Raw genomic sequence first — 22682 nt, 5'->3', positions numbered from 1 at the left:
GGCTTTGTGGCTGTCAATCACACAGGGCGGCGCTATCCTCCAATCAGAAGCGAGGGTCCCGCCCATTCCACTCCCCGCGCCTTCGATCAGAGCCAGGACCAGTCCCTGTCAATCACTCACAGCCAGGGAGATCATCCAATCGGAATTGAGGGTACCGCCCACTCATCGCTCGTCACCGGTGCTCTCCTCCAATCAGAGAAGCGGCCTCCTTCTGTCAATGTGCCGGGCCGCAGCTGTCTGTCAGTCACTCGGGGAGGGGGGAGGAGCCTATCGACGCCGCGCCGCCCCGCCCCCGGAAGCGGGGGGCCTGGTTACTAGGGGGAGGCGCGTTGCTTCCGGAAGACGTGGCGGTTGATGTGGATTTGGCGAAGCTGGATGAGAATCAGCGGCTGGCGACATGATTTCCCTGACGGACTCGCAGAGTGAGTGAGGGAGGCGGCGCTCCGGCGGGAAGGGTGGTGGTGCGCGCTGGCCGTGTGACCCGGCGGAGATTGGGAGGGGGGAAGCCGGCCTGGCTCGGCTCCTTTCTGCACGGTTCCCTGGGCCTGGCTGCGGCCTGGAAGTCCCGGCTCCGGGAGCAGCCAGGGACACCCCAGGCAGACCGGCCCTCAGAAGTCCTGATCCAGCAGGAGGCTGTGAGCAGCGCCCCTTCTCCACAATGGCCGTTTAGAATCCCTACAGTGTAAGGAAGAGGCCATTCAGCCCATCGAGTCTGCACTGACCACAATCCCACCCAGGCCTTATCCTCAACCACATACATTTACCCGAGCCAGTCCCCCTGACACTAAGGAGCAATTTATCATGGACAATCACCTAACCCACACATTTGTCACATGGATGCCAGGGACCTGGGTTCGACTCCTGGATTGGGTTACTGTCTGTGTGGAGTCTGCACGTTCTCCCCGTATCTGCGTGGGTTTCCTCCGGGTGCTCCAGTTTCCTCCCACTGTCTGAAAGACATGCTGGTTAGGTGTATTGGCCATGCTAAATTCTCCCTCAGTGTACCCGAACCGGTGCTGGAGTGTGGCGACTAGGGGATTTTCACAGTAACTTCATTGCAATGTTAATGTAAGCCTACTTGTGTCACTAATGAATAAAAATCTTTCGGACTGTGGGAAGAAAGCAGATCACCCGGAGGAAATCCTAACAGACGCGGGGACAACATGCAAACTCTGCACAGACAGTGACCCAAGCTGGGAATCGAACCTGGGTTCTTGCGCTTGAGGTAGCAGTTCTAACCACTGTGCCACCGGTTGGTTAGGCTGAGAGAGCTGCCTCTCTGATAGTGTGGGATTCCTCCTGTGCACAGCAAGATCCCACAAACAGCCCTGTGATCACCAACCCCTTTTAAGTTTGTTTACATTGGGCTTACATTAACATTGTGGTGAAGTTACTGTTGCCACACTCTGGCACTTCTTTGGAGAATTTAGCATGGCCAATTTACCTAACCAGCACATCTTTCACACTGTGGAAAGAACTGTAACAATTTGTGTTATTGCATCAATCAACTCCAGTATCCCAGTGAGGAAAAACCCCTGTTTCTCCTCTTAGAATGACTGTGTAACATTTAACTCGAGAGCAGAGGAGACTTTTGGAAAAATAAAATGCAGGTCGATATAGGGAAGTGAGTGCATGGAACTAGTTAGACCGCTCTTGCAGAGCACTAGCATGGATTGGAGATGGACCAAATGGCCTCAGTGTGATTCTCAGTTTACAGACTGGTTAGAATGATACTCCCTCACTAAGCCAGAGTGTCAGCCTTGATCTTTTTCTCTTGTCCTCAAATATCTGGAGCAGGACATAAACCTACAATTTTCTGACTAAAAGGCACAAGTTTTATTACTGAGCCAAGGTTGCCATGGTGTAAATGCTGCTGTAACAGTTGGTTGTCTCTGGTGTAAAAGAGACTGCCAACTAGAAATGGGCTGGCTGAGTAAAGTGCTATAGCATGTGTCTTATTTTTAATCCTGGCCACTCTCAACTCATTGCATGAAAGGGAAAAATTTATGAGAGAAAATTTAATTATAAATATCAGAGCAGTTGTGTTTTTATTCGGGTGTCTGATAAGAGTTATCCTCGTATGATGTGAGAAGACAAATGTTGAAGGAGCAACATGTCTACATGAAGCAATCCATTCCTCTGAAGAATGTGTTAAAACACTTACCTAAATTTTATTTTGTCAGGTACACTTGTAAGCAATACATTTCAAATTGATTTAGGCAAGCTTAAATTGTTATGAAATATTCCTTTGAAATGGGGTGAATCTGCACTTCAGGTCGGGTATAAATGTAATTATACCATAATAACCGGTCTTAATTGTCGCTTGCACTGCAGGTTGTGACTTGCAGTCTACCTGAGAGATGAAAACTTCTGTGCATATCTAAAAGAGAAAACTTGCATTTAAAACCCCTTTTACCTCATGGAATGTCCCAAATTGCTTCACAATCAATTAGTACTTTTGGAAGTGTGGTCCATTGTCATGATGTAGGATACTTGAAGCACATAATGTTTTGTTTCCCCAAATGACATTAGGGGAAAAAAATGAGCAGTAGATTGCCTTAAACACCATGGGAATTCAACAGAATATATAGCAACTTGTAAAACAAGCTTCACACCAGATTGGGATGTACCCTCTACATCACAAAGCCTAAACAGTTTGAGATGCCATCTGGTAGATTGTCACATCCCTGAGCATCATCTCATAAAGTGTCAGATCAGAGCTCATGCACCAGAAAACACTTAACATCGACCAAGTGGTCATATGCCTCCAGCTGTGCAATTGTGCAAAGTCCAAATATTCTCACAGGTAGTGTAAATATTCGCCTCTCAGGTTAGTTTCAAGAAATAAATGCAAATATCGGGATTGTAGTATCGTTGATTTTATTGCTATGCTCCAAATTAATTCCTTACGATCTTTCAATCACAGCTGTGTAAATGACAGTTAGGGGCTGACACCCAAGTGCTGAACAGTTGAATGAACCTTTCGATCTTCACTTTGCCTGTATACGTTGTGTACAAAGGATAAATAAATTGTGCTTTTATGCATAAAAAGTAAGAAACCAATACCCATTTATTTAGCAGATATTACTTTTGTTTGTAGCATTACCCAATAAAATGCTCCCACTTAGTGAAAAATATGATTTATCAGATTTGTGTCATATTTAGTCATGTAGTCATGAGATGAGTGAGCATTACCAGCCATCCCTAATTTTCCTTGGGTGGTTGTGAACTCTCTTCATAAGTTGCTGCATTCCATGTGGCGAATGCACCTACACAGCGCTTCAACTTCGACCCAGCACCAAGGAAGTAACAGCAATATATTTCCAAGCCAGGGTAGTGTGTGACAGGGCAGAGAACTTGGGAGGTGGTGCTGGTCCCTTGCGTCTACTGCCCACCTTGTTCCAGGTGCTGTCAAAGTAGCCTTGGTGAGTTACTGCATTTCATCTTGCACGTGGCGCACACTGCAGCCACAGTGCACTGACGTTAAAGGAAGTGAGTGCTTGAGTGGTAGATGAGGCGCTAGTTATGCAGCTGCTTTATCCTGGATGTTGCCAAGCTTCTTCAAGTACTGTTAGAGCAGCACCCATCCAGGCAAGTTGAGATTCTTCCATCAGATTCTTGGCTCATACAAGATGGTAGATGAGTTTTGGGGAATTGGGAGATGTTACGCACTGCAGAACACGCAGGCTGTGAGCTGATTTTTGTAACCATTGTATTTGTGTGACAGATATAGTTTAGTTTCTGGTCAGTGGTGACCCCAGGATGTTGATGGTGGAGGATTTAACTGGGTGATGTCAGTGGAAAGTAATACTCTCTCTCTCTCGCCATAGATGGACAGCAGAACTTGTGTGATGTAAATGTTCTTTGCCACTTATCAACCAGGGACCAAATGTGGTCCCTCAGTTGCAATTCGTGAGCATAGATTGTTGATTGAATGCCAGCTAAGAGAGCTACATAAAACACCATAACCCTGCATTTTCATCTGAGGGCAGAAGTTTGTGAGTTTATATCCCACTCCAGAAACTTGAGCACAGGATCTAAGCCAACTGTCTAATGCAGTAATAAATGCTGCACAATTGGACCTATCTACCTGGTACTATTTCAAAAGTAGAACAAGGGAGTTTTCTGTGGTGTCCTGACTAATAAATAGCCATGATGTGGAGATGCCGGCGTTGGACTGGGGTAAGCACAGTAAGAAGTCTCACAACACCAGGTTAAAGTCCAACAGGTTTATTTGGTAGCAAATACCATAAGCTTTCGGAGCGCTGCCCCTTCGCCAGATGGAGTGAAAATTTTCACTCCATCTGGCGAAGGGGCAGCGCTCCGAAAGCTTATGGTATTTGCTACCAAATAAACCTGTTGGACTTTAACCTGGTGTTGTGAGACTTCTTACTGTAATAAATAGCCCTCAGTCAACATCAGAAACAGACAACCATTTGTTGCCACCTTGTTTACATTGTAACAGTACCAGTGTGAAAGTACTTCATTGATTGTCCTGTCGAAATATCCTATGGCCATGAAAGGTATCCTTTAAATGCCTTTTTTTCTGCCTTTGTTACATTTTTGAAGCTCAAGCTATGGAAAATATAGCAGATTTAGGAAATTTGGTAGTTGCATTTAAAAGCTTAGCGTTAAGCTGCTTTGTGTGATCAGAATATTCTTCTACATCTAGCAAGAAGTTTATGCAGTTAAATAGACACTAAATTTGTTATCTTTAATTAAATTCATTCAAATTCTGTTGGATCAACTTATTTTAGCTCAGTTTAAGTGATAGTTAAAAAGTGTGAATAGATCAGTGAATCGGATTGTAATATCACTATTTTCTTCCCTTGCAGAAATTGGAATGGGATTAACAGGCTTTGGCGTGTTTTTCCTGTTCTTTGGCATGGTTCTATTCTTTGACAAGGCACTCCTCGCGATAGGAAATGTAAGTTTGCATTAGTGAATTGGAGTGCTTCTCTAAAATATCAACCGTTTTATTATATAGATGTATTGTACTATGCTGATCATAGGCTTTTTAGAAAATAGGGGAGCCAAGTTGCACTTAGTGTTGTTCATGTCTGTTGCCTATTCTTCTGAAAAGAATCCCTGCTCTTGTATTATGTCATGATGTGGAGATACCGGCATTGGACTGGGGTAAACACAGTAAGAAGTCTCACAACACCAGGTTAAAGTCCAACAGGTTTATTTGGTAGCACAAGCCACTAGCTTTCGGAGTGCTGCCCCTTCATCAGGTGAGTGGGAGTTCTGTTCACAAACAGGGCATATAAAGACACAAACTCAATTTACAAAATAATGGTTGGAATGTGAGTCTTTACATGTAATCAAGTCTTAAAGGTACAGACAATGTGAGTGGAGAGAGGGTTAAGCACAGGTTAAAGAGATGTGTATTGTCTCCAGCCAGGACAGTTAGTGAGATTTTACAAGCTCAGACAAGTTGTGGGGGTTACAGATAGTGTGACATGAACCCAAGATCCCTGTTGAGGTTGTGTGGAACTTGGCTATTAGTCTCTGCTCAGCGACTCTGCGTTGTCGTGTGCCGTGAAGGCTGCCTTGGAGAATGCTCACCCGAAGATCAGAGGCTGAATGCCCGTGACCGGTGAAGTGTTCCCCAACAGGAAGAGAACACTCTTAAGAACATAAGAAATAGGAGCAGGAGTAGGCCATCTAGCCCCTCGAGCCTGTCCCGCCATTCAATAAGATCATGGCTGATCTGACGTGGATCAGTACCACTTACCCGCCTGATCCCCATAACCCTTAATTCCCTTACCGATCAGGAATCCATCCATCCGCGCTTTAAACATATTCAGCGAGGTAGCCTCCACCACCTCAGTGGGCAGAGAATTCCAGAGATTCACCACCCTCTGGGAGAAGAAGTTCCTCCTCAACTCTGTCTTAAACCGACCCCCCTTTATTTTGAGGCTGTGTCCTCTAGTTTTAACTTCCTTACTAAGTGGAAAGAATCTCTCCGCCTCCACCCTATCCAGCCCCCGCATTATCTTATAAGTCTCCATAAGATCCCCCCTCATCCTTCTAAACTCCAACGAGTACAAACCCAATCTCCTCAGCCTCTCCTCATAATCCAAACCCCTCATCTCCGGTATCAACCTGGTGAACCTTCTCTGCACTCCCTCCAATGCCAATATATCCTTCCTCATATAAGGGGACCAATACTGCACACAGTATTCCAGCTGCGGCCTCACCAATGCCCTGTACAGGTGCATCAAGACATCCCTGCTTTTATATTCTATCCCCCTCGCGATATAGGCCAACATCCCATTTGCCTTCTTGATCACCTGTTGTACCTGCAGACTGGGCTTTTGCGTCTCATGCACAAGGATCCCCAGGTCCCTTTGCACGGTAGCATGTTTTAATTTGTTTCCATTGAGATAGTAATCCCATTTGTTATTATTTCCTCCAAAGTGTATAACCTCGCATTTATCAACGTTATACTCCATTTGCCATATCCTCGCCCACTCACTCAGCCTGTCCAAATCTCTCTGCAGATCTTCTCCGTCCTCCACACGATTCACTTTTCCACTTATCTTTGTGTCGTCTGCAAACTTCGTTACCCTACACTCCGTCCCCTCCTCCAGATCATCTATATAAATGGTAAATAGTTGCGGCCCGAGTACCGATCCCTGCGGCACGCCACTAGTTACCTTCCTCCAACCGGAAAAACACCCATTTATTCCGACTCTTTGCTTCCTGTCGGATAGCCAGTCCCCAATCCACTTTAACACACTACCCTCAACTCCGTGTGCCCTAATCTTCTTCAGCAGCCTTTTATGGGGCACCTTATCAAACGCCTTTTGGAAATCCAAAAACACCGCATCCACCGGTTCTCCTCCATCAACCGCCCTAGTCACATCTTCATAAAAATCCAACATGTTCGTCAAGCACGACTTTCCCCTCATGAATCCATGCTGCGTCTGATTGATCGAACCATTTCTATCCAGATGCCCTGCTATCTCCTCTTTAATAATGGATTCCAGCATTTTCCCTACTACAGACGTTAAGCTGACCGGCCTATAGTTACCCGCCTTTTGTCTCCTTCCTTTTTTAAACAGCGGCGTAACATTAGCCGTTTTCCAATCAACCGGCACTACCCCAGAATGCAACGAGTTTTGATAAATAATCACTAACGCATCCACTATTACCTCTGACATTTCTTTCAATTTCTTGCCTGGTGATTGTCGAGCGGTGTTCATTCATCCATTGTCGTAGCGTCTGCATGGTCTCCCCAATGTACCATGCCTCGGGACATCCTTTCCTGCAGCTTATCAGGTAGACAACGTTGGCCGAGTTGCAAGTGTATGTACCGTGTACCTGGTGGATGGTGTTCTCGCGTGAGATGATGACATCCGTGTCGATGATCTGACGCATCTTGCAGAGGTTGCTGTGGCAGGGTTGTGTGGTGTCGTGGTCACTGTTCTCCTAAAGGCTGGGTAGTTTGCTGCGGACAATGGTCTGTTTGAGGTTGTGCAGTTGTTTGAAGGCAAGAAGTGGGGGTGCGGGGATGGCCTTGGTGAGATGTCTTTATATGCCGTGTTTGTGAACAGAACTCCCACTCACCTGATGAAGGGGCAGCGCTCCGAAAGCTAGTGGCTTGTGCTACCAATAAACCTGTTGGACTTTAACCTGGCATTGTGAGACTTCTTACTTGTATTATGTCTAGTAGGGGGCAGAAAAATATGTTGCAATCGGTTTGATCCCTGGTTTTATGCATATGGAGCTGAATGAGTATAGGAATCCAGTGGGAAAGATTCTTGTGCACTGCAAGCGGTGTGATCAGGTGGATTTAGGATATTGATAATGAAGCCAAGTACCTCACTGTTATATAATATGCTTCTTTTGAACAAAGAACAATACAGCACAGGAACAGGCCCATCGGCCCTCCAAGCCCACGCCGCTCCCTGGTCCAAACTAGACCATTCTTTTGTATCCCTCCATTCCCACTCCGTTCATATGGCTGTCTAGATAAGTCTTAAACATTCCCAGTGTGTCCACCTCCACCACCTTGCCTGGCAGCGCATTCCAGGCCCCCACCACCCTCTGTGTAAAATATGTCCGTCTGATATCTGTGTTAAACCTCCCCCCCTTCACCTTGAACCTATGACCCCTCGTGAACGTCACCACCGACCTGGGGAAAAGCTTCCCACCGTTCACCCTATCTATGCCTTTCATAATCTTATACACCTCTATTAAGTCTCCCCTCATCCTCCGTCTTTCCAGGGAGAACAACCCCAGTTTACCCAATCTCTCCTCATAACTAAGCCCCTCCATACCAGGTAACATCCTGGTAAACCTCCTCTGTACTCTCTCCAAAGCCTCCACGTCCTTCTGGTAGTGTGGCGACCAGAACTGGACGCAGTATTCCAGATGCGGCCGAACCAACGTTCTATACATCTGCAACATCAGACCCCAATTTTTATACTCTATGCCCCGTCCTATAAAGGCAAGCATGCCATATGCCTTCTTCTCCACCTGTGACGTCACTTTCAAGGATCTGTGGACTTGCACACCCAGGTCCCTCTGCGTATCTACACCCTTTATGGTTCTGCCATTTATCATATAGCTCCTCCCTACATTATTTCTACCAAAATGCATCGCTTCGCATTTATCAGGATTGAACTCCATCTGCCATTTCTTTGCCCAAATTTCTAGCCTATCTATATCCTTCTGTAGCTTCTGACAATGTTCCTCACTATCTGCACGTCCTGCCAATTTTGTGTCGTCCGCAAACTTACTGATCACCCCAGTTATACCTTCTTCCAGATCATTTATATAAATCACAAACAGCAGAGGTCCCAATACAGAGCCCTGCGGAACACCACTAGTCACAGGCCTCCAGCCGGAAAAAGACCCTTCCACTACCACCCTCTGTCTTCTGTGACCAAGCCAGTTCTCCACCCATCTAGCCACCTCTCCACCCATCAAACGCTTTACTAAAGTCCATATAGACGACATCCACGGCCCTTCCCTCGTCAATCATTTTGGTCACTTCTTCAAAAAACTCCACCAGGTTAGTGAGGCATGACCTCTGTGATGCTGTCTCCTAATTCCTCCCATTGCTACCTGCATCAGTAGTTGACGGGCTTTACTGCTTGGTCCCTGTTCTTTTGGCTTGGTTTAATTCTTCTCAAAATGCTCTCTACGGACACAATCTAAGTTGGAAGAACAGAATGCAATGATAACTGCTGGATTTTCTTTTCCCTCAACGAACATGATAGAAAAATTAAAGTAGCCACTCGCATGTTGAAATCCTGGTGGCAACGCTTTTAACTGATGTCTGTTTTGGAAACTTGCAGCTGAACTTTATGAAATGCAGATATGTAGAAAAGGCATTTAAATTGTATAGGATTCCGGAAACTTTATCCCTAGATATTCATCCCCCAAAGTGCATCGCAAACCTGCAACATAGGAGGAAATTCTGCCCACAAATGATTTCTCTGTCTTTATTGACTGTTTAAGAACTCTCCTAAAGGACAACTCAAGTCATTTAATTCGCAGAACACTCAGCTAATATCCAATGTCATAATACAAGACTGCTTCTGATCTGAGGAACATAAGACTCAGGAGTAAGAGTAGGCCATTCAACCCTTCAAGTCTGCTCCACCATTCACTAAGATCCTGGCTATCAAAAGATCTGTAACTCTACCTTGAGTAATTTCAATGACCCAGCCTCCACTGCTTTCAGGGGAACAGAATTCCACAGACCATCGACCTCTGAGAGATAACGTTCTCCTCATCTCCATCTTAAAACGTAGTCCTCAAACTGTACCCCCGAGTTCTAGTCTCCCCCAAAAGTGGAAACATCCTCCTAGTATTGACCCTAGCAAGACTCCTCCAAAATCTTGTCTGTTTCAATAAGTTCTTCTAAGTTCCAATGGGTGAAGGCCCAGCCTGTTCAAACTTTCTTCAGAAGATAAGCCCCTCATCCCACGTATGAATCACGTGAACCTTCTCTGAACTGCTTCTAGTGCAGTTGTATCTTTACAAATAAACTATATACAATATTCCAGATGTGGTCTCACCAAGGCCCTGTACAGCTGCAGGAAAGATTCCCTACTTTTATATTCCATTTCCTTTCTACTAAGTTCCAACATTCCATTTGTTTTACTAGTCACTTGTTGTACCTTCATACTACCTTTTTGTGATTCATGTACCAGGGCACCCAGATTCCTCTGTACCACCAGATTCTGTAATCTCTCTCTCCATAGAAATTCGAATGTGCTACCTGCTAAAGTGGACAAGTTCACATTTACCCTGGTTATACACTGTCAAATTTTTGCCCACTCGCTTAATTTGTCTCTTTGCAGACTTTCTACCTTCTGTTGGCAACTTATTTTTCGATCTATCTTGGTGTCATTTAGCTACCTTACTTTTGGTCCTTTCATCCAAGTCATTGATGTAGATGATAAATAATGATTCCTGCACTTCAGAATGATAAACTGTGTTTGATGAAGGTAAAATGGTGGAGGAATTGAGTTAGAATTTAAAGCATGGATTTCTATATTGGGTGTAATCCAAGTTAGTCATTCCAACAATCTTATTCTTTTACAGATTTTATTTGTGGCAGGTTTGTCCTTTGTAATTGGCTTAGAAAGGACTTTCAGGTTCTTCTTCCAAAAGCACAAAATGAAAGCTACGGGATTCTTTCTGGGTGGCATTTTTGTGGTGCTGGTTGGCTGGCCTGTAATAGGCATGGTCCTTGAAATTTATGGATTCTTTCTTTTATTCAGGTAAGGGACTCGTACTGTGATTCATTATCCACTCCACTCACCGTAAAGCCAAGTGTGCTAAAGTTATGGATAGTTGATTTCTTTTGGGTAGTATAATTTAACAAAAAAAAGCAATCAACTTCTTCTAATTGGACAATTCAGAGGCTGGAATTAACTATTTGAAGTCATGTGGATTTTAGTATTTGTAGCTAAATTTATAAAACCTCACTTAGCCTAACTCGTATTTTATTTCTTAACTGAAGCTATTTATCTTGTCCTAGTATCTTATAAATAAAATGTCCATTAGACGTTTTAGTTTTTTATACTCTAAAAGTTTCATTTTCTAAGAGTCTATTTCTTTCCCTTTCTCTGCCAGGGGTTTCTTTCCAGTGGTGGTTGGCTTTATTAGACGAGTGCCTATATTAGGCTCTATTCTGAATTTACCTGGAATAAGCTCAGTAAGTATTTATATTCTTCAGTGCATGTTAGATTATTATCATGCCGTTTAAATAAGTTTTTTATTCTGAATTCTTAGCGGTGCACTTAACAGATTTTGGTTCCTAAGTCCACAGTCAATAATTAGGGATGAATTATTGGGCCTGTTATTTTGTCAAACTATTTTAAGTGTTCTACCAACTGAAAGGGAAGAACTAAAAAGTGGGCATAAATTGCAGAATTCCATGAATGCAGTGTTAACCTTTCAAATATGTTGAGTTGTTTGAAGCGGGATTTTATTGAATTCAGCAGCGATCGTGGGTACTTATGAAAGTAGAGGTCAGAAAAACATCAGTTGATCCATTGAGCTTATCCCATACAGTCATAGTACAGTTGAGCATCATGATCCCTCACGGGGGCGGGGGGGGAACCAAGTTAAAGGGAGGGGAAAAAAATCTAGGAAATTTCTCTCCTGCACCTTGCATTAAAAAACTCTTGTGTTTAAGTGCTTGTGGGCAAAAATCTATTAGCCCCCATCTGTACCTTGGGAAGAGGCGCAGGCATTGATATCCTCCAGATGAGGGTATAATATTGGACCAAAAAAAAAATCTCATTCTAGATTAGGTGTAAACAAGGTCTTGTACAAGAACAATATAATTGCTGCCTTTTTTATGTAGCAACCTAATGACTTACAATAATAAGCGCTCCTAAAGGTATCCCAAGTAAAATCAATGGCTTTGATTTGAGGGATAGAACTATGACAAAAATCTTAGAACAATATAGATAATTTGGTCCAGTGCTGCAAAACTAAGTAAGATATTTATGAAATGCGGTTGAGAGGTCAGTGAACAATGTGGAGATACCAGTAGATTGAGAATGGGTTAATATGAGAGCATTTTCCGAATTGGTGATGAACCACTGCCAATCCATTTGTTTTACTTTCATTTCATATGAACAGAATTCATTATCAACTGTATCAAACAGTTGGTGCAGAAAGGTAAGATCCTGCCTAACAAGCTTCATTGTATTTGAGGGAGAAACAACTCGAGTGGACTGTGTAAACCCTATGACCTAGAGCCTAGAGAATGGGTTAGGAAATGAACAATTCTAATTATGAGACTTGCCACAATAAAGGAAGTGCAATATGACTCAGGACAGGGCTGCCATTCTCCAGCTTTACATAATGACCTAGATTCAAACTCCATGCAAAATTATCCAGTTTGCAGATGATCCCAAATTCAAGACAATAGAGTTGGAAGAGGCAAGTCAGAAATTGCAAAATGAGTTCAGCAAAATGTATAAGTGAGCAGAACAGTTGCAGATGGAATATAACCCCAACAGGTGTAAAGTATGACAAATTTAAATACATGGCCTAAACAGTGTTTAAATAGCTGCTGATGGAAACATCGGTGCATTTAAGTTTGACATCATGTTTAGTCAATGGAGAGCATCAATTATCACGGCTAGTACTAGTTACGGGCCTAATATGCTTGGACCATAGCTTGAGCATACATCCAATTCTGACTGCCAAAAAACAAAATATGTTCAAGCATTGGAGGCAAGAAAAGAACCAGGAGGATGATGATTTGGGTTGGGGGGTCCTAGTGAGTAAAGACTGAAGAAAAATAGAAGTTTCAGCTTTTAAAATCAGCTAATAGTTGCTTCTTTTCTAGACTTGTGAATTGCTGTTTCAAGTTAAACTGTAGGTGTAGAAAAAGAGGATATGTTCTAAACAGTAAAAAGTAAATTTAGGACCGATAAAGACATTCTTCAAACAGTATTAAGTGTGTAGATCACATTTCCAGAGTCGTAGTGGATGTAAGACCCCTTTCAATTCTTTAAGAAACAATTTCATTCATCCAGAGAGATCCATATGTCTGTCATTCTTCCTGTGGTCAAGTAATCTGCTGACTCTTGCTGTCCATCTCAGACAGGAAAGAACAGTTACATGGATGAGCTACTGAGAATTATCCACCCATAAAGCTGCTCTAAACATGAATTATGCTCTTTGGCTCTATTGTTTTCACTATTTTAAGTATTGTACTTATCAGTTGAATCTTTTACACTAATCGTGGCACTACAAACATTGGTAATTCTCAGGTAAAATTGGGTATAAAGTTGGTTAAAGGTGGAATAAATCATGGGAAATAAATGCTTAGATTCTCATTTGAAACAACTCAAATTATATCTAGCACTTAGTTACTTCCAATTTTGATTCGTCTTAAAACGACCTTCTAGTGGTGGTAGAGTTATGTCACTGAGGAAGATGGTGTGATCTTTTTTTATAGGTAGTACATAAACTGAACTTCCTGGCATAGATGTGAGCCCACAACTGTGATTACAGTATTCCAGCTGTCATCCATTTATCAGGAGTATAAGTATGTGACTTCACCACAGAATTGCTAGCAGAGTCATTTTAATCTCTGGTATTCAGCTACTAACAGGTGGATTTGGTATTTTTACAGTGGAAACTGTTAGACTTTTTTTTGTATTAGGGCGATGGGCAACACTTAAGCCCCAAAGTATTTTATTGACACATTTTCTTTCTGCATATCAAGTTTTTGTTTTGGGTGACGCCGTTGTGTAATTTGTGGAAGAATCTGCCGTGTTAGGTAGTTCAAAGAGTTAGTGCTTAGATAATCTGGCAGTCAGTTGGGATTAATGCAACAAGTCACTGTTTTTGCAGTGTTTATTTTGATCTACAGGTAACTGGTATTGAAGGTTAGTCCTTGATGATTTAAAGGATGCTCAAAGTGACTAGCCCTTCATTATTTTGAGCATGGGATTGAAGAATTTATGGCTATAGCTCCTTATTGAGGGATTCTTATCACATTTTCCGCAGGAGATAAAAAGTAATTGAATCTTATGGAATATTGGTTTCCGCCTTCATTAATTTGTTTGAATCATGTCAATAAATAACATAAGTCACCTATTTGTCCTTTCAAATGAGGAACCACATATACCGTGAGTGTGTGAATAGTGCAAAAATACCCAAGCATCTGAAATGTTTCTTGAGCATTCTAGTTCTGAGTTGTGCGTCAACAAATCCTCCTCATTAAGCCATTTGTCATCTTATGCACAGAGTTTGGTATTAACTATTGCTTGGATAATAGTCATATTTTCAGGCATGTTAAGGAAAAGACATATGAACTAAAATACAACTTCATTTTATTCTCTTTAAAGTGTGGTGGGCCTTCCCCGACTAATAGGAGTACCCGTAGACTCTAATTCGAGCGTAGGTCTTGTTTGCTTCTACAACTCTCTGATATGTAATGGCAGCAAAGTGGGCAGATACACACCAGAACAGAGAGGCAGCCTGGACAGTGCCTGCACAATGTGGAATTATTGAAAAAGCAAATTTAAAATGTGTCAGTTACTCCAAATCAGCAGCAGGGATGGGACAGGGGGAGCAATGTCAATGAATATCGAAGATGAACTTCAGCTGAAGGATGAGGAAGACATGCCAAGGCTAGGTAATAATCATTCATTCATATTTAATACGCATTAGGATTGAAGATTCAGAAAGCAGGCGAGCAATTTATTTGATCTGATGGGAAACAGTGAAATTAAAAAACATTTTGAACAGCTCACCGTAATAGGAATTGATGCATTCCTTAAGCGATTTCCTTTCATTTACAGCAATGGCAATAGCAAATTAATAATTCGGTAAATTAGGAAGACCACAAAAATCTACTTGCTCGGGTTCACCGATTTCCAGTGGTTCTTGAGTTGAAGTTTGTGATGCAGAAGGTTAGTTGCCGGGGAAAATGGAAATTGCGAATGGAGTGAGTGCACACTTTATTAGGACAGAGTAGAGGATGCTTTTGGCCTGCATCTTCCTGTGCCATCGAGGCAAATGTGAATATTTTCCACTGCAGGCAGCTGTTAACTTTGCCCTAACTGAAGTAAAGTAATTGCATTTATTAATTGCAGAAAATGGAAATTAATTGCATTTAAGCAGATTTCCACAACAAATTTTCCATCGAATAATCCTTGTAATAACTTCTTGTTTGTGGGACTTCCACCTAGATTTTCCATCCCATCTCATTTTCAGTTTTATAATTTCAGAATGCTTTAATTACCATCTCGCTGTGGGGGCGGGGGGGTGTCAAAGTCTTGTTTGCTCTGTGTAAAATTCAATTGTAGTTTGCAGAAGGGGCAGGGTGAGAATGGATTTGGTGGAAATATATATTTCTTAAAATCTACTAATGCTGGAAATTGTGAAAGCAAAGGCAAATTCCAGCAATGCTCAGCAGGTCTGTCAGCTTTGCAAAAAGAAAAGGACAGGTCAATGTTTTTCCCGTCAGAAACCTCCCATCAGTTCTGAATGCTACCCACCCAAAATGTAAGCTGCCATTTCTCTTCAAAAGCTTGAATGTATTCCCAGCATTTTCTGTATTTTAGCGGCAGTTGACACATCTCCGATCATCTGCTGACTATAGTGGACTTGCTGGGGAAGGTCAGCTATTTAAAGGCAGAACTGATGCTTATCCTAATTGTGAAAACTTTTACTTGGATGCAAAAGATGTCTTGATATTGTAAGATTGTGTCACTTGGAACAGTTAATAGCTCAATTGCCTTTAATTCCGAGATTGTAGGTTTAAGCCCCACTGCAGAACTTGAATAGGTAGCCCATTCTAATAGTCCAGTACAGTATTGATCAAGTGTTGTATTATTAGATCTAGTGTCTAGAGATAACCCTCTTCCAATCAGGAAGATTATCTTCCTGTTGGGCCGGATATAAAGATTCCTGTTAATGAAGCAGGCGGCAGGGGTTAATGCTACAAGGTCTTATGGTATCTGGCCAATACTGCAATCTCAAAAAGCACCAGAAACAAATAATTGGTCATTCATCTTAACTTGCTGTTTCTGGTACCTAGCTATGCACAGTTGACCCTTGGGGGTGGCACGATGGCACAGTGGTTAGCACTGCTGCTTCACAGCGCCAGGGACCCAGGTTCGATTCCTGGCTTGGGTCACTGTCTGTGTGGAGTCTGCATGTTCTCCCCGTGTCTGCGTGGGTTTCCTTCGGGTGCTCCAGTTTCCTCCCACATTCTGAAAGATGTGCTGGTTAGGTGCATTGACCCCAACAGGAGCTGGAAATTTCACAGTAACTTCATTGCAGTGTTAATGTAAACCTTACTTGTGACTAATAAATAAACTTTAGTTTGTCAACAGAGCAGCAGTGCCAACCACACTTCAAATGTAATTTGTACATTGTGAGCTGCTTTAGGCTATGCTGAAGGTATAAACTGTTGCATAGTTGCAACTTTTTGTACTGTAATGTTCTCATCTCCCTTTATGATATTCAGCATTTTGCATTTCATCAATTTTCATCCATCCCTCCCTCCACCAACACAGCAGTGTGTACCATCTACTAGATGGGCTGCAGCAATTCACCAAGACTCCTTCAAAAGTACTTTCCAAACCTCTGACCATCTAGGACAAAGGCAGCAGAGACATGGGAACACCACCGCCTGCAGGTTCCCCTCCAAGTCACTCGCCATCCTGACTTGGAACTATATCGCGCTTCTTTCACTGTCGCTGGGTCTATACCCTGGTATTCCCTCCTGTTATTCATATACGGCGTGGACTGCAGCAGTTCAAGAAGGCAGCTCACCACCACCTTCTTGAGGGTAATTATGGGTGGGCAATAAGCCAACAACATCCACATACTGTGAACGAATGCATTTTTTAAAAAAAGTTGCATAGATGAATGGCAAGGGAAAGTGAGTTGTGAATCATTTCCATGTGGAAATTCAATAATGGACTTTGTTATGCTAGTCGTGTTAAAGTAGGTTGAAGTGGTGTGAGCAAAAGTAGAAGAGTCAGTCGTACCAAAAAAACTCATAAATTAAAGTGACCTTTTAAATTGGCCTTATTTAAAACGTACAGGCATGGGCTGACCAACAACACTGACCCTGTTGGAGCTTCTGTTTTCTATGCAGGCAAAGAGTGTCCAACTCTCAAGTTCAACTTGTTTTAAAATTATTGATGGTTCTGCCATTAAGTGTCAATCAACATTGTCATCCCTACACATTGTAGCAGAAAGTCCTCCTAAGCTAACAGTTTCTGGGAGTCCACGTTTAAAATCTCAAACTCCCAATTCACAGCACCTTTCCATTTAAATCATCCACTATTATGCATTCCGTTCATTTTGTATTTTGTTGAAATTAACCTGCAAGAAAATGTTTACAGAATCAAGGCATCTAATGCTTTGAAGAATGAATTTGCTGGTGCTATGCTACTTGTTAATAATTGTTCCGTTAAATATCTTTAAAGCTGACGATATCATAAAGGAGGCTGAGCATGAAGTACGTACCTTGTTACATTTTCATAATGGTTTTGTTTGCATAACCTGGAGGGAACACTGCTGCCTACAGCAGTTTAGTTCAGTTTTTTTTTACTGCGCTATGTTATAACCTAAATTTACAAACTGCAAGATGAGCTAAAAGAGGTACATAGGGCAATTGCATCCTATGCCACTGGTCAGAACTCGCACGCAAAGGGCAGCCTATTGACAAGTCACAAGTGTGCTGCCTGCAACCTGTCATCCATTGAGACTAATGGGTGGATAGTGACCATGGCTGCACTCTCAATTTTCCAATAAGCCACTTGCTATGTCCAACTCCCCAAAGATGGTGTGGCTCTTAGGGAATATAATTGCTGATAGAAATACCATGACCTTAATGTTCTTTGGGCTGGATGGCATGCTTCACTGACTCTATTGGAATAGTCTTTAAAGATTCTAACAAAAAAACATCCAATTATCAGAGTTAATCTCAAAAGTTGGTGCTTTTTTTATCTGATATGAAATTGTGTAGTATACTGATCAGATTTGGCCCCACTTATGCTATGATCTCAGCATAGTTTTTTGACTGCTGAAAGTGCAGAGGAGATGGCAACAGGATTGAATTCTGTTAACATTCTTTTCCAATGTTGATGCAGTGGTTGGTGGAGGTGTTTGTACCATACCAATTAGTATCAATGAGCAGTTGAGTATTTGAAACATACTCGTAGTCCATCAGTAACATGAGATGTTTTATCTTATTTTCTATTTCCTTTTGCTAAAGTATCGTTGTGCTGTGCATATTCCTTGATCAGGGAACTAGACGAGAATCCTGCTAGGAGTGCTATTATGTTGCAAACTGCACTGTCCCTCTCTCCCTCACTATAAGTTAGATTAGAAAGCTTACTATTCAGATAATTATGGAAAAAGATCTCTCTCGAAAGATGTGCATGTTAGGTGGCTTGGCCATGCAAAATTGTTCCATAGTGTGCCAAGATGTGCAGGCTAGGGGAGTTGGATTATACGTGGCATTATAGGGCCTGAGTAAGGTGCTTTATTGGAGAGTCGGTACAGACATGATAAGCCAAATGGCCTCTTTCTGTGCTGTAGGGATTCTATGATCCTGTATCTCTCCTAATTACAGCCCCAGTTTGTATCCCCGTGCACTCAGTATCTTTCATACTATTGCTTTGGATTACGAATGCCTATTGTTCATCTACATTTGTGTTCAAAGTGTGGAGACTAGCTACCAAAGTAGTCATGGAATGTTTGCTGTGATTCATGAACAGAAGGATTGGACTGGCTTCTGCTTTTGGAAGATTAAGCACGATATGGAAGGCTAAAAATAATTAGGTACAATAGATGATGAAAGTTTATGAAGTGAAAGAAACTAACCACATGAGTTGGTTGAGAGGATTACTAGGGGTATCTTGGACAATAAAAATCAAGAATAATAGAAGAACATGGAACAAAAAAAGAACATTCTGGAAATAGTCAGCAGGTTAGATAACATTTATGGAGAGTTAATGTTTCAGATCAGTGACCTTTTGTCAACTGGAAAGGGTTAGAGATGTAATTTAATAAATTTCCAGGTTCAATACTGAGTTCAACAATTTGAGATCAAAACCAGCCTTCCCATTATTTTGCGAGTAGGTCCTTAACAGTTCTGCTGTTGGTATTTGCAGCTCCTGTAGACCCATCTTCTGTTTCTTTACCACCCATCCAATATCACTTCTGTCCTCTACCCTAGCACAGGTTTTAATTCTTTCTTCCTCTCTCTCCTCTTCCCCTTTCCTGCTTCTGCACTTGTTTTAAAAACTGATTTCCCCCTTGACTATTTTCCAGTTCTTTTCCAGGGATATACATTAACAAGACAGCCCAGCTAAATCAACTCCAGCAATAATGCAATCAACTTGTTTGACCCCCATGATGGCTGCTGAGCTAATTGGAATGTAATCGTGGTAATAGCGTGCTAAACTGTTAGCTGGTTTTCGAGCTGGAAACAGGTTGCATCGGATGTAGTGTAGCATAGACTTCACTGGGGAAGGGGAGAAAATACCTCCTTGGGAGCTTGCCCTGATCAGAAGCTTTCTCATTTACTTTGCTGCAGAAAGTTGTGTTACTTGGCACAAATATGGAGGACTGCCAAAGTTATGATCAGAAGCACAGTTCAACTTCCATTTCAATATAACCTAATGTTAAATATGCAGTCAAGTTAAATCAATAATGCCTTCAAAGGATATCATTTACTTGATTTAAATGATTTCTATGATAATGGGAGTCTAGGAGTTAGTTTGGTTTTAGTCCTGCTCTTTAGATCAGTGCGTAGTGTGAAGTGGGTTAACTGTATTGATTTGTACATAGGCAGTGCAGCAATGAGTTTTGGACGTGTATCCTAATTGTCACTGATGTAAGACAACAGTATGAACATTATTGAATATCAAACCTAATGTAATAACACCTCTTATATTTTGGTTAATTACAATTTCCTTTTTATTTTTGCAGTTTGTAGATAAAGTTGGCGAAAGCAACAGCATGGTATAACAGACTGGATGGACAACTACAGAAGTATACTGTATAATATATTTATAAGGTTTACCTGAGGCAAACATTTCTAAATTTATATTTTACTGAGTTACCTGTGTAGGAGCAAATAAAACTTGATAACATTCTTTGTTACAAAATATTTTGTCATAGAGGGGGGAAAGCTGGTCATGGCTTTGAATTCCACTCTTTTTGACCTTTCCTCCCCTCCCCCATGTTCTCGATGTCCCTTTGGGTGGGATGCTTTGCACCACCATCGTCCAGCAGGAAGGGCAAGATGGGCTGTGGGCTCCACTGCCACCACCGTCGATGCTGCTCAATGACTAGCCGGAAAGAAGTGGACCGTACACTGGGTGAGTTGGACCAAGAAAGACCGACTTAGAAGGAACACCTTGATTTTTATAACATTGAACCTTTGTTCAACTAAAACGAGTTTGAAAAATCAGAAGGACTCCATCTCACCTCGCCACTTCTTGGTTTGCAAGTCAAGTTTTGAAACACTTGAATGGAACAGGCCTTGTCCCATTTTTCACTTAAAAATATATGTATGGCTGATCTTATCTTTTAGATAAAATAACTAGCTTGCATTCATGATTGTCTTGCCCCAATTGTGTGTCTCTCTCCCTGCAGTTATTTTTGATCACGTCATTGTCTCTTGTTATACCTGCGAAGACCAGGTTAATGATGAGTTTTTATCTTTTGTGACTGCCTCATTTGGCAGGAAATTTGTGCAAACGAGCATCTGACTTATTATGTACCTTTAAATGGTGATTATAGGTAGTAAGCAGATTTTTTTAAAGAAAGGTTATCTTTTCAAACATGCAAGTTCTTCTTGGTGTTAAACTATTGTAAATAAATGTTTGAAGCAAAAGATTATCACTGACTTTTTTAACAAAATGTTCCCTTCATAATGTAGTTGTTACTAAGTGTTGTTTTCCTTTTCTGTGCAGGTTTTTGTAATCCCTATATTTATCTGCCAATGGAAGAATTTTTGTTTAACAGCAGGAGTAGTAAAAATAACTGACTTCCTCTGGCATGGATATTATTTTTGATCAAAAAGAAAGTCCACCTCTTTTAGAATTAGAGATTGATGCCATCTGAACTGATATATCAGATCACTTGTTTGAAATATTGAAAAGACTAATGTTAACATTTATGTTGGTTCATTGGCCGTCAGGGTGTTTGTTGACTTTGCAACTTCAGAAACCAAATGACGTCAAAACTAAGTGAGACAATATGAAACCACCAGAACGGCTGGTGCAAGTTTCATGGAATGTACGTTTTCATAAGTAATTGTGTCTAAGATGCTAGCTCAGCTGGCAGCATAAACTACTGGGGGAAAATCAGCCAAGAGTGTAATCAAGAATGAGGGTGTGTTTTGGAAGAAAAAAACAAAATTCAAATTTGAAAGGAATAGAATTCGAGTTGATTGCACACCAAACCAAGACTGCAAATTCTAGTACTCGTTTCAGCACAAAGTAGGTAGAGTTTGTTTGCAATGTATATGGCAACTGCCAAACATGTCAGAATTGCATTTTTTTTTGTATGCCGCTGTCCACCTTGAGAGCGGAAGTCAATGCGTTGTGCATCTTTTGTGAATATGTGCCCAGAACATGACATTCTGTCATCTTTCTAGACTGCAGAAAGAAAATAAAAGTTAATTATGGTTGTCCACATTTTTCTATTGTACTGAAAAGAAAAGTTTGCACGCATTTAATATGCCAATCCTTCCAAACTTACACACCTTTATTGAACAAACCTTTTATACTGTTATATTAAACTGATTGTGGGGAGGAAGTCAGGAAATCATTGTGTTCATCTCTTTTTCATCTCTGTCGTGAGAATGCAGGTCTTTCTGTTTTACAGTTTGTCTTTAAAGATAGCTTTAAGTTGGAAAATAGAATTTATCCTGATTTGATGAGCACCGTAGTGAAGAAAGTAAGAAATCTGATGTCCCTAAAATCAACAGGTTTGCGGGAGCACACAAGTCTCAAGCCTAGCCTGTCTCTCACTTCAATGAGTTTAAAACCAACAAATTGCAGAATCCATCATTCTGGTCTCCACAGCCCTCAAAGCAGGTGGGTACTTGTGGAAAGGACACTGTTAGGAAACTACAATCTTGACAAAAATGACTCTTAAACTGTCTTCGTGATGTAGCTAAAATAAGCCAAATGTTGGCAATGCAGCCGATCTGCAACTGTGGTAGTGCTGGTGTTCTGAATCAAAAATATTGTGTAAGTATATTCTGAAGATATTTGAATTCACTTTGTGGCTAGTCTGGAGTTTGTCTTTTGTTGGGTTTGATCACCAAAGCTATGCTGCAGATATGCTACAGTTTGACTAATGACTGCACACATTATGAAAAGGGAAATGATTCAACAACACTTCAGGTGACCCCTGGAAAAGTGAAATCTCATCCCCTCTCCCCAAGTCACTGCTCATCTGTCAACTTCTGTTGTGTTTGAAGTTCCAATGCCCTAACAACTAGTGAGGTCTGATTCTGAAGCAAGGCATGGTTATTCAAATATAAGCAATGCATTTTTCCATTTCAACAGCAAGGTTCTGTAGCACTATCTTGGATATCTGTGGTACAATTCCTAGGCCTGTCATCTTGTAATTACTCTTATTGCAAAACAATAACTTGCTTCATGGGATTGATACAGAATAAGAAATTGGGAGGTATGGCAGGA

At 41.6% G+C, this 22682-nt stretch overlaps 1 protein-coding gene across 2 annotated transcripts; it reads left to right on the top strand.

The window, feature by feature from the left end:
* Positions 1 to 300: 300 nt before the first annotated feature.
* golt1ba (golgi transport 1Ba) lies at positions 301 to 21668 on the top strand. 2 transcript variants are annotated; one of them, XR_013500154.1, is made up of 6 exons: positions 304 to 422; positions 4836 to 4927; positions 10567 to 10745; positions 11101 to 11182; positions 19954 to 20345; positions 20943 to 21668. XR_013500154.1 is itself a non-coding variant. In XM_078235312.1 (5 exons), exons 1-5 carry the CDS (start codon positions 398 to 400, stop codon positions 19990 to 19992), a joined length of 417 nt encoding a protein of 138 aa, XP_078091438.1. In that variant the 5' UTR covers positions 301 to 397; the 3' UTR covers positions 19993 to 21668. The 2 variants fall into 2 exon arrangements, 1 of the variants encoding a protein (XP_078091438.1); XM_078235312.1 differs by having other exon boundaries at positions 301 to 422; positions 19954 to 21668.
* Positions 21669 to 22682: the final 1014 nt, after the last annotated feature.

The sequence above is a fragment of the Mustelus asterias genome, chromosome 19, assembly GCF_964213995.1.
Source record: "Mustelus asterias chromosome 19, sMusAst1.hap1.1, whole genome shotgun sequence".
Classification (NCBI taxonomy): Eukaryota; Metazoa; Chordata; class Chondrichthyes; order Carcharhiniformes; family Triakidae; genus Mustelus; species Mustelus asterias.
The sequence above is the reverse complement of the archived record's forward strand: the minus strand, read 5'-3'. Positions and strand labels throughout refer to the sequence as shown.

Excerpts from the sequence above, each read along its gene's own strand:
- golt1ba (XM_078235312.1), top strand. The coding sequence starts at position 398 with ATGATTTCCCTGACGGACTCGCAGA. Across the intron at positions 423-4,835 it reads TTCCCTGACGGACTCGCAGA|AAATTGGAATGGGATTAACA; the intron begins GTGAGTGAGGGA and ends CTTCCCTTGCAG. Across the intron at positions 4,928-10,566 it reads CACTCCTCGCGATAGGAAAT|ATTTTATTTGTGGCAGGTTT; the intron begins GTAAGTTTGCAT and ends ATTCTTTTACAG.